The sequence below is a fragment of the Rhineura floridana genome, chromosome 11 (assembly GCF_030035675.1).
Source record: "Rhineura floridana isolate rRhiFlo1 chromosome 11, rRhiFlo1.hap2, whole genome shotgun sequence".
Taxonomy (NCBI): Eukaryota; Metazoa; Chordata; class Lepidosauria; order Squamata; family Rhineuridae; genus Rhineura; species Rhineura floridana.
The window spans coordinates 13,247,262-13,259,612 of NC_084490.1; the positions used below are offsets into that span (position 1 = coordinate 13,247,262).

Consider the following 12,351-nt stretch of genomic DNA (forward strand, 5'->3'; position numbering starts at 1 on the left):
GTATAAATGTAATAAATAATAATAATAATAATGTTCACACCTCCTGGCACTAGTCAGTAATCTGTCTGCTGAACTCTGGAATAACTGCAGTTTCAGTACCGTCTTCAAAGGCACCCCAACATGTAACACATTGCAGTAATCTAACTTAGAGGTTCACCAAATGATGATAATGCCCCTTGCCTGGATGGAGATAAGTGAGTGGAGGATGTGTAGAAGCCTACTGCTTTTGCCTGGCCGGAACGTAGCCTGCTGTGCACAGGTGAGAGTCACATCTGTTGCTCGGACCGCTTTTGACTCTGGCATGCGGCCCTCAGAAGGTTGCTGAATAGAGAACATGGCCTCTGGCTGAAAAAAGTTTCCCCACCCCTGTTTTCTGGAGCGTGTTCAGTTTGAATCAAACTGAAACTATAGGGCCTGTTGTTTGTTGTTATATGCCTTCAGGTCGATTATGTCTTATGTCGACCCTATGAATCAGTGACCTCCAACAGCATCTGTAATAAACCACCCTGTTCAGATCTTGTAAGTTCAGGTCTGTGGCTTCCTTTATGGAATCAATCCATCTCTTGTTTGGCCTTCCTCTTTTTCAACTCCCTTCTGCTTTTCCCAGCATCATTTTCTTTTCTAGTGAATCATGTCTTCTCATTATGTGTCCAAAGTATGATAACCTCAGTTTCGTCATTTTAGCTTCTAGTGATAGTTCTGGTTTAATTTGTTCTAACACCCAATTATTTGTCTTTTTCGCAGTCCATGGTATCCGCAAACGCCACATTTCAAATGAGTTGATTTTTCTCTTATCCACTTTTTTCACTGTCCAGCTTTTACATCCATACATAGAGATTGGGAATACCATGGTCTGAATGATCCTTTTAGTGTTCAGTGATACATCTTTGCATTTGAGGACCTTTTCTAGTTCTTTCATAGCTGCCTTCGCCAGTCCTAGCCTTCTTCTGATTTCTTGACTATTGTCTCCATTTTGGTTAATGACTGTGCCATTGATAATCCTTGACGAGTTCAATGTCCTCATTGTCAACTTTAAAGTTACACAAATCTTCTGTTGTCATTACTTTAGTCTTTTTGAGGTTCAGCTGTAGTCCTGCTTTTGCACTTTTCTCTTTAACTTTAGTAGAGAAGCTGTTTTTCAGGCTGTTATTCGCTGTCACTTCCATTTTGTTTTACTTAATCCATATGCATGGTGACCTTCAGTGTTACACTGGCAACATACCCAAGAGTTTGCCATTTCAGATTTCTCATTGAGAAATGTCTGATAGCAGTTCAGTCCTGTGGAGTCCTGATGTTTCTGCAAATGCAGTTTGAAAGCCACTGCTGTACATTGCTCTGCACTGGCTTTAAAATAAAGCCATTTCCAAGTTATTTGCAGTCTCTTGGGCCATCATCTTGCTGTTAGGAAGGGAAAATTTTATTTCCTGGGAAGACTTTAATTTAGAGGAAATTAAGTTCCTGCTCTTTCCATTATCTCTCGTGCAAATGCACACACAATCCTAACCCTATGAAACCCAACGTCTTTTCTGTTTACTGCTCTGTTGATTACAGGCCTGCTTTGTATAATAACTATCTGGTGTAATAGTTTAGCACAAGGAATAATTTCAGTGTCTTCCTTCCTGAATGCGTTTAGTCATATGGTGAGCCTTGGAAGAATTTTGGCCTCAAACTTCACCCCATTACCTTATGCTGAAGGATTGTACAGAGCGACCGTTGTATTAGTGAGTGGAGTTCCTCCCCAGAAGTGGCTGCTTTTGCAGACACAGCCTATGCTAAGCTATTGCTCATTGGTGTTCTGCAGTGTCTATGGAAGTGAAGCGCATGGAACATTTGGTTTTGGAGGGTGGTGTCTTGGCTTCTGTGATGGAAAGCTACAAAAGTAATTGCTGCCTGGCCGGTTGGCCGACTGGAATTTTTTTCGCTACTGTGGCACTGCTTAATTTATTGAAATTGCCTGAGGAGAAGGGTGGAAGTGAGGCGTCAGAGGGAAAAATGGTTTGCATAGAATGACGGTGGTATATGAAGGAAGTTGGCATTGTAAGCTAAAATGGAATGTCATGATGTGACAGCCCAGGGGTCTGTGTTTGGACTGGAAGATGTGTGTGTGTGTGTGTTGGGGAAAGGATCCATATTCTCCAAAAAGCGGGAGTGAGGGCTTGGTAAAAAGGATATCTGAAATCAAAAGGTTAACTGAACTTGAGAACAAACTGATTTAACAGTGCCTGTGCTTTGGAAAGCTGAGGTGACGTAGTGACTGAAACTGTGAGCCAGGATGTCTGGGGTCCAAATCACATGCTAGTGTGAGAGTTGGAGCAATGCAGTGATTCTGGTGGATGCAGAGGACTGAGAAGACCCCAGTTTGAATCCCTCTATACCCAGGAAGTCCAGTGGGTCCTATTTTCTCAGTACAGCCTACTCCACAAGGCTGTTGTGAGGTTTGTGTGTGTGTGTTGTAAGGGCTAGGTATGCTCCTCTGTGCTCCTTTGGGGAAGGATAAGATGGAAACATAGCAAATCAATCAGTGAGTAATGCGGTCTGCCGCCTTCCCCAACCTAGTACCTTCCAGAAGCTTTGGACTACAACTCCCATCAGCACATTGGCCAGGGCTGATGGGAGTTGTAGTCAAAAAGATCTGGGCGGGGCACCAGGGCAGGGCAGGCTGGTCCTAGGTAAGCTGCTATTACCTTAGTCCCTATGTGCGCATATAGAGGTGGCGATAATATTGCTCTACCTGACAGGGCTGTTGGAAGGATCACTGGAATTGTGTATGTGAGGTTCTTCAAGCATGTATGGTGCAACTGCATGATTGTTAAAACAAACTTCTCTTAAGATTACTGACTAATATACTTTATTTTGTTTTTTTCTCTCCCATGGAATAAGGAATAGTATAGGAGGGGGGATGCATTTGTTATAAGTGGGGTAGATGCTTCTCCTCCCCATCCCCTCCATTTTATCCACCAACCAACCCTGTGAGGTAGGTTAGGCTGAGAGTTAGCGACTGGCCCAAAGTCACACAGTGACCTTCATGGCTGAGGTTTGTACTCCACAAAGCAAAGCCTCAGGATTCGCCTGTGTCTATGTGTACTTGCTTCCCCCTGGTGGCACGAAGTTAGCCCTGCAATCTCCAGCCCTAACCATGGGTGTGTATACACATCTCTTTTCTCAGGTACACCTATGAGGACTGCAAGCGAACGGCGGACTGGCTGCTGTCCAACACCAAGCACCGGCCCAGGGTTGCCATCATCTGTGGCTCAGGCCTTGGAGGGCTGGCTGACCTCCTGAAGGACCAAGTGGCGTTTGACTATTCCAAAATCCCCAACTTCCCCGAAAGCACAGGTAAAAAAAAAAAAGTGGGGTTGGGGAGGACCAGGGGCTAGCTTAATTGCACTGCGTGGCAACCACTAAGGGGTGCTGGAAAACTGTAGATGGAAAAGGTGCTACTACACAGCACGTTGCCCACCAGGGGGCAGCAGCGAGTGAATGTAACCCTTTCCTTGCCTCGTTCCAGTTGTAGGCCATGCCGGAAGGTTGGTGTTTGGGAACCTCAATGGAAAGCCAAGTGTGGTGATGCAAGGCCGCTTCCACATGTACGAAGGGTACCCGCTCTGGAAGGTGAGTTGCTCTCACAAAGCTCTAAACCTTTCAAAATACAGAGATGTCTAGTTGACACTAATTTCAGGGCCTGGAAGTTTCATAATAATATAAAGTAATAGAGAAGACAGTGTCTCTGAGCCTGTGCGAAGTTCCTTCTCATCATCTCTGGTCCAACGCATCTGGGATTGGGACGGTAGGAGGGCAGAAAGCTTCCATGTCCAAGGGCACAAGCTCTGTTCAAGTGTAGGCCTCCTCCATTTCCATTTCAGCGTGATGAGTCTCTGTGCACATGAAAAATACAGGTGGGATCTGAGATCTGAAGGGGTAGAATTTTGGATTAGGTCTAGGATTGGGGTGAGGTTAGATTTCAAATCCCTGTTCGCTCATGAAGTTTCACCGAGTGGCCTTGAGCCAGTCACATTCTAATCCTAGCCCACCTTGCAAGGCTGTTGTGTGAGGATTGTAAAAACAAAACAAAACATGTCCTTGAAAGAAGGATGGGCTGCAAGCATAATAAATAAATGAAATACTAGATAAGATAAACCTTTAGGTAAGCCACTAGCACCTCAGTACCCCTGACTGCAGAGAAGAGGTATGGCAGTAACACTGGTCATCCTTGGAGACAGATGTATAGCATTTGCTTTCCATATATAAGAATATAGGAAACTGCCTTGTATCAAGTCAGATCACTGGTCCATCTAGCTCAGTATGGTCTACTCTGACTGGCAGCGACTTTCCAGGATTTCAGACAGGTAGCTGGAGATGCCGGGAATCGAACCTGGGACCTTCTGCATGCAAAGCAGATGCTCTGCCACTGAGCTATGGCCCTTCCCCTATGCAGAAGATCCTGGGCAGCTCCTATTAAAAGGATTAGGCAGCAGGCAATGAGAGCTGCTGCCAGTCAGATAATACTGAGCTAGACGGACCAATGGTCTAACTCATTATAAGGCAGCTTCCTATGGTTTGGGGAGAACACAGATCAGGTGCATCCGAGCAATCTTCCTTCTATGTTCATCAGCCGGACGCTACAGTGGCCAGGAGATGCTAGGTGTGGTCACAAGCAAATTCAGAAGAGCCTGGTTCATTGCTGCAGGCAGAGTCCGGGCTTTGCTCTGTGGAAAATTACGAGGTGCTCATTATTTTTGCCCTGCTGTGATTCTGAATGGACAAAGCCAATGGAGGCAGGTCCATTAGGGCTAATGGGTCACTGCCCCACCAGCTTCAATAGGCCCCTGCCTGCCTGCCTTCCTACTTAACAACGAGTCCAGGGGGTGGTACTGCCTGTCAGCTTCTCCCTCCAAAATCTCAATGTTGCCCCTTGTAAAACTCAGCAGGGAAGAGGGCGGAGACAAAACTAGAATGAGTTGGCTCTGCCTATCATTGGCTCTGGCTCCGCCTACTGTACGGGCTCCCTTCCTTCCGCCCTACCAGTCTTAAGGGACGCAAGCCACCACTGGGCATAACCCTTCAACATTTCCTCACTACCACTTCTGTTCCCCTGCCCCCCCTCCAGGTGACCTTCCCGGTTCGGATCTTCCATCTGCTGGGTGTGGAGACCCTCATCGTCACCAACGCGGCTGGGGGGCTTAACCCCGAGTACAAAGTGGGGGACATCATGGTGATCTGTGACCACATCAACATGCCGGGCTTTGCCGGGCAGAACCCCCTGATGGGGCCTAACGACGAGAGGTAAGGTGGGGCTAATCCTGCCTCTGTGGCTGTTGAGATGCAACGCCCCTTATTGTAGTGGTGGGGAACTTGTGAGTCTCCAGATATTGCTGGACTCCGACTCCCATCAGGCTCTAGCCAACGTGGCCGATGGTCAGGGGGCATGGGGGCTGTGGTCCAGCAATGTTTGGAGGCTCTCAGATTCCTCACCCCTGCCTTGTTAGGATCATAGAGGTGTCTTACCCCATAGTCCATTGATTCTAGTTGGCCTCCGAGAGGCTGGTGATCTGTTAGTTAGGGTGTGTTGCTAACAATGCCAAGGATGTGAGTTCAATCCCTGTACGGGCCAAGTGTATTTGGGGAAGGGCCATAGCTCAGTGGTAGAGCCTCTGCCTTGCGTGCAGAAGGTCCCAGGTTCAATCCCCGGCATCTCCAAGCAGGGCCCGGAGAGTGAGAGAGACTCTTGCCTGAAGCCCTGGAGAGCCACTGTCAGTCAGTGTAGACGATATGGAGCTAGTTTGACCACTGGGTCAACTTCCTGTGTCCCTGTGAGGTTGGGCTGGTAACTCACCCCGTGCTGCTCCCATTCCCCACAGGTAAGGCTATTTGGGAGGCAGCATAGTCCAGTGGGTAGAGCACATGCTTTGCATGCAGAAGGTCTCATGTTCAATCCCTGGCAACTTTAGTTTTTTTGTTTTTTTTAAAGGTAGCTAATGAGGAAAAAGGCTCTCTGCTTAAGATCCTGGAGAGCTGCTTCCAGCCAGAGTAGACAGTACTATGCAACATGGACTAAATGTCTGACAGGATTTAAGTCTGCTTCCTGTGCTCCTCTGTGATAGATAGACCTTGGGATAGATCTTTCCATTTATTTGTACAAAAAGTTTACCTTCTCAAAGACGGTGCCTCATCACTCTCCCCCTCACGGGTCCATCTGTGGATTTCTCTCTCTCTTTTTCCTCACCCCATTCTCCTCCTTTTCCCCCTTCACAGATTTGGGGCACGCTTCCCAGCCATGTCTGATGCCTACAACCAAGACTTGAGGAAACTGGCCCACACAGTGGCGTCGGAGATAGGCTGCTCCGGGTGCTTGCGCGAGGGAGTCTATTGTGCCTTGGGCGGCCCTAACTACGAGACCATCGCCGAATGCCGCTTCCTTCAGCGTCTAGGTGCTGATGCCGTAGGTCAGTTGGGGGAAGAATTAAGGGGATGTATTTATGGGAGGGAAAGAGGTCTTTAGTGTGTGTCACCTGACACAGTTGTTGAAGAGCGAGTTGGGTTTTTCCCTGACAGAAAGCTTTGAGGTTTTGAAATGTAGTGGGCGTTGTACACTGCGAGACAAGGCAGCATTACCAATCCTCACTCTCAGTTCATGTGGGTCTCTTACCATGGTTCCGTGGCTTTTATCTTCTTTTAAAGTTCAGGACACAGAGAAAGTGCTTCTGAAGCACTGGGCAGGCCTCCATTTTGCAGTTCAAAATGGCTGCTTTCTCGTCCACTGGTCCATCAGGTGGGACTTGGCTGACTGGATTCTTTCTGACAGTACAGTGAGCCTATATTTATTAGTGGGATTTATTATTAGTTTCTAGACTGTTCAGTCTAAAGAATCTCAATGTGGTTTACCATAAGAATGAAAATATTTAAACATACAAGAAAACAATATAGACTGATACAGATATTTTTTACTTTATTTCATTTATTTAACAAAATGTATATACTGCTCGGTTGTCGAAAACCACTAAGCAGATTACAAAAAACATTAAAAATATCAATAAAAATAGTTAAAAATGAGTAATTAAAACCATTTTAAAAACAATTAAAATGGCAACAGACTAATAAGAAATTAAAACACATCAACGTCTATGTGTCCGGATAGGCTTGCCTAAACAAAAATGTTTTAATATATCGCCTCTTGCTTCCCTGGATGGAGGATAGAGAGGTGTGTGTGTGTAGAAAGTAGCCTGTTGCATGAAGGCTAAATTTACTTCCATTGCTCTACCTACTTTTGCCTCTGGCCTCGCCCACCACTTAGATGTGGCCCTCAGACGGGAATGTGGCCCTCAGGCTGAAAAGCTTCCTTGTCCGTGCTCTAACTCTTCCCCCTTTTTCTTCCCCGCTTCCCTCCAGGCATGAGCACAGTCCCTGAGGTGATCGTGGCCCGTCACTGTGGCATGCGTGTCTTTGGTTTCTCCCTCATCACGAATAAGTCCGTCCTCGACTACGAGAGCAAGGAGAAGGCCAACCACACCGAAGTGCTGGAGGCCAGCCGGCAGAGCGCCCGCACCCTTGAGAAACTGGTCTCCTTGATGGTGCAGCGCATTGAGCGCAACAACAACTTGGCCTAGCAGCACAGTTTATGCTGGCCCACCACGCATCCCTTGCCCGTACCGGCTTGTCAAGCAGGGGACCTGGCATCAGTCGCTCACCCACATGGTCCAGGCATGAAGAGCATATTGACTGTCCTATCCATCCCATCCCCTGAAATATTGTTCTTTGTCAGATCCTGCTGCTAAGTCCTCTACTGTCAGATGGTACCTCAAGCGTTTGTTCTGCTACACTGCCCAGCACTCTTTGGCCATCAATGGGCAGTGTCTCTGTTTCTGTATTTGATCTCTAGCCTCTCAGATGATATCGGTGTCTGTGTCCTTCTCTGTTTCTCTGAGTTTCAGAATTTTTAATTTTGACTATAGTGCTTATGTTTCTTTCTTTGTCATCTATGCCAGGAAAGTAGGGTTGCTTGTTCTGGCTATCTAGATCATACAGGCCTCTTACAACCCACATCTAATATGGCATTTAGCTTTTTAAAGGTTAAAATAGAGAGAATGGGCTTCTAAAATTCTGAAGGCCTCCATTTTGCATTTCAAAATGGCCACTCTCTCGTCAACGGGTTCCTCAGCAGGACCTAGCTAACACTGTACTGCGTGTTTGCCTACAAAGGTTAGGATCCCCTGGATGTCCACCTTGCCTCAGGGCATCCTTTGTCCTGCTAAACACCAAGATTTTTCCTCTAAATGTTTGATAATGTTCATTTCTGGTGGTGGTGAACATTTAGTCCCCTTGTTTTGTCTGTTTGAACTTTCTTGTTAATCTCTTTGTCTTTCCGTGACTGTCCCTTCTTCTCAGCTTCATTCAGGAGGGCTTTGTGGATGGAGATGGGGAGGGACATCTGTTCTCTGAACACCTTGAAGGGCAATAGATCTTGTTTTGTCCCCAAACTTTTATGCCCCAAAGCGGGTTAAACATTTGGACTTTAAATATCAAGTGAATTGCTCAGAGTCTGGATTCATCCATAAGCGATCAAATACTAAAGCCTTGTTCTCACAAACAGCAGGTGAGGTGAGAACTTCAAAGTGCAGATAAGTGCAGCTTAAATGACTGAATGCTTCTCCATGCACAAGCAAATAAATCCCTGCATGCAGAAGGCTAGCACATGAGGGAGTTGGCTGGCCTAGAATCCTGACCTGCTAATTTTCAATATGCAAGGATTATTTGTTTGTTTGTATAGAGGAATATTCAGTATCGTGAGACCTCTCCTTGCAGCCTGAAAGAGTTTTGCCACCTCATCCTTTTGTGAGAATTAGTCTATGTCCCTGGGATCCATTGCTTTCTCTGTGCCTACTTTCAGCCTTTTAAAAACATGATTATTAAGCTTTTAGGTTGCTGTTCCTCCAGGAACCAAAGGAGCAACATTTCATCCCTTGGCGGCCACACTTCTGGCTTCCAAAAACTAACAAGCCTCCCAGCTAGATTTCCACTAGAAGTGGCTGGTGGGGAGGGTTGGATAAGAGATTCCTGCCATGGCCAATGGAATTGGGTCATGGATCATTTCTTCAAAGTCATTCTGCAACAGACAATGTGGTTGGACGTTGCAACCAGAGCTTGGAAAAGTTACTTTTTTGAACTACAGTGCCCATCAGCCCAATCCAGTGGCCATGCTGGCTGGGGCTGATGGGAGTTGTAGTTCAAAAAAGTAACTTTTCCAAGCTCTGGTTGCAACCCTACTGCAAGTAATGTGGTTCCAAGGTCGCTCTCTGAACTTTTGAAATTTTGGACCTTGAGACTCACTGGTGCGCGCACACACACACCACTCTACCTTTTTGATGCTGGGATCAAGTATTGTACTGGTTGCTGTCAGCCCCCATGCTTAGGAATCTGAGTATTTGGGAGCAGATAGCCCGTCATAAGTCTGAATTTGGCTCCACCCAGTGTTGCCATTGTGCTTTCTGTACCTTTTAAGGGGCTTGGTGGGGGAGATGGTCCCCTTACATCTCCCTGCTCCTTTCACATTCCTGCTGGTGCCTTCTTTGTTTCATGACTGCTGTTACTCATATCTCAGTTATATCAGAGCTGTTTAAAACCTGGAGCTTCAGAGCCGCTTATGAGATATATGTGTGTGAATGAATGAACACATAAATGTGGGCTAACACCATAGTGACCCTCCAAAAAGCAGTCCTTCCCTACCCACTTCCAGGTAAGACTGGCCCAGGGCTCTTTTGGCAAGAGCTTTGCCAAAAACTGGGGCTGATGGGAGTTGTAATCCAGAACAGTGGGAGAACACCAGGTTGGTGAAGGTAGACTTGAACCAGGCATGGGGAACCTGAGGCTCTCCAGATGTTCCTGGACTCCCACCATCCCTGACCATTGGTAATGCTGGCTAGAGCTGACGGGAATTGGAGTGTGACAGCATCTGGAGGGCCACAGGTTTCCCACCCCTGGTTTAGGTGAGGTTCACCGGTGGGACGTGCGTGCACATCACAGAGACGAGACTAGGGTTGCCAGCTGACCACTCCTGGTCCGCTCCTCTGCCTTTTAACAGCAGCTCCACACTGCAGAATTCCGCAGGTGAAGGTTTTTTCCAGCAGTAGAAATTAAAACCTTGTTTCCAGTTGAGTTAAATTAATGGACCTAGCTTAGCCGTGTTCATTATTTGCAATGGATCTACTTGAAGTTGGAATAACATTGGATAAAATCCTTTACCTCACAGCAGATTCCTGTTTGAGGCACAGCCGTAGCATCCGGCTGAAATGCTGGCCACAACATTGGTGTTTATGTAAATGTTTGCAGAAGAGGGCACCCACTGGATAGAAGCCAGAGCAACTGCGTTTGTGGGTGTTTTACATCTCCTATAAGCGTGCATACTGTTTTAAAATCTGGCTTCCTCCATTGATTTGGAAGCTGCCTGATCCTAGTGGGCATGATTTCTTCATGAACTGGTGCATAACTCAGGTACTGCAGCTTAACTGCTTTGCTGAGCGGGCTGTACGTTCACCCTGGTTTCTGCTCGCAAGGCCTCTCTTCCCAGCTGCTTCTCTCTTTTTTTACTCCTGTCTTTAACTCATGCGGTAGGCCAATCCATGGGCCAGGATGCCACCATCCCATTAACCTTGCCAAGGAATGGGTTGTAAATGTTGATAAAGTAAAGAGGAACTCGAGTATGAAGGACAAAAAATATCTATATTTTTTTAGAGCATTCTGCACTTTTGTTGTTTTATTTAAATGAATGGACCGTCCCCCTGGTTTAATTATTAAATAATAATGAGTAAATAATAAAGTTGGAACGAACAGATTTACATGCTTGGCTTTGTATTTGTTTGTTGGATTGACTGATTGATTGGGAGCACCCCTCAGTAACATTGTAAGGACTAATGGAAGTTATCTAAGCAAGAGAACCTCCCTCCAAGATTTCAGTTACCTAAGTCCCTAGCCTGACTAAAATTCTCTTATGCAATTCAAGGTGGGTATGAGATCCTTCTCATCAAGTCCTTGAGCTTTGGGGGCGGGGGGAGGATTTCAGCACTGAGATGGAATTTAAAGCTTAACTTCCTAACCACCGCTATGAAATCTGATATAACACGGCTTTGCCCTTGATGGCTTCCATTAATTTTTGCACACAAAAGTGGTTGGCAATTAAGAACAGTGAAAAAAGCAGATAAGAGAAAAATCAACACATTTGAAATGTGTTGGAGGAGAGCTTTGCACATACCATGGACTGCGAAAAACACAAATAATTGGGTGTTAGAACAAATTAAACCAGAACTATCACTAGAAGCTAAAACGATGGAACTGAGGTTATCATACTTTGGACACATCATGAGAAGACATGCTTCACTAGAAAAGACAATAATGCTGGGAAAAACAGAAGTGAGTAGAAAAAGAGGAAGGCCAAACAAGAGATGGATTGATTCCATAAAGGAAGCCACAGAGCTGAACTTACAAGATCTGAACAGGGTGGTTCATGACAGAATTGGAGGTCGCTGATTCATAGGGTCACCATAAGTCGTAATCGACTTGAAGGCACATAACAACAAAGATTCCCAGATGATAGGTCTATCAGGCTGTAATCCTAGGCCCGCTAGATGGGAATAAGCCCCCTAAACTCTGTGGGAGAACCTGGTGACCTCCAGATGTTGCTGGACCACAACTCTCATTGTTCCTGATTGTTGGCCATGCTGACTAGGGCTGATGGGAGTTTGAGTCCAACAACGTCTGGAGGGTCTACCACTGCACTTAACTTCTGAGTCAGTATACATACGATTGTGCTGCAGATGGCATAGTTTGTACCTAATGCTAAGCCATGGTTTGTTTAACAAACTACAGGTTAACCACAATTTGCCCACAGGCAATAAAACAATAGCCATTTCTCCAAAGTATGGTATGTTTTCCAGCTTCTCTTGCCTTGTGCTTCTTGTAGTTTGGCAAGTGTCTGGGGTGAGATTGTCAAACCAACCATAGCAAAAGAAGGGCACTGGGTTTACATATAATACCAAGCCATAGTTAAAACAAAGATCTGTAAGGCATTAACAAACCATGGCTTCAGTTCACGGTTTGTTGGCAGTAAACAAACCATAGTTACGGTCATAACGCTAAGCCATGGTTTAATAAAACATGGTTTAGTGGTATGAATGAACCAGGCCACTGTTATCCATGATATCTCTTTGGAACCTCCATATTTAAAGGAGGTACATCACTGAATACCAGTACTGTTTGACCCATGTGGAATGCTGGATGCTGGACTAGATATAGAGTTGCCAGGTCTCCGGTGTTTGCCTGGAGACTCTGGATTTTTGGGCCCTCACTGGGTCTCCGGGTGAG

The 12,351-nt window shown here is 46.0% G+C and overlaps 1 protein-coding gene across 2 annotated transcripts in view; it reads left to right on the forward strand.

The window, feature by feature from the left end:
* Window positions 1–10,829, forward strand: part of PNP (purine nucleoside phosphorylase) — a 30,171-nt gene extending 19,342 nt beyond the window's left edge. For both annotated transcript variants that reach the window (XM_061589633.1, XM_061589634.1), the window contains 5 exons: window positions 3,167–3,336; window positions 3,509–3,612; window positions 5,108–5,283; window positions 6,253–6,443; window positions 7,387–10,829. In XM_061589633.1, coding sequence (XP_061445617.1) covers window positions 3,167–3,336; window positions 3,509–3,612; window positions 5,108–5,283; window positions 6,253–6,443; window positions 7,387–7,604 — 859 coding nt within the window. In that variant the 3' untranslated portion in view covers window positions 7,605–10,829. The remainder of the gene's footprint in view (window positions 1–3,166; window positions 3,337–3,508; window positions 3,613–5,107; window positions 5,284–6,252; window positions 6,444–7,386) is intronic.
* The last annotated feature ends 1,522 nt before the right edge of the window (window positions 10,830–12,351 follow it).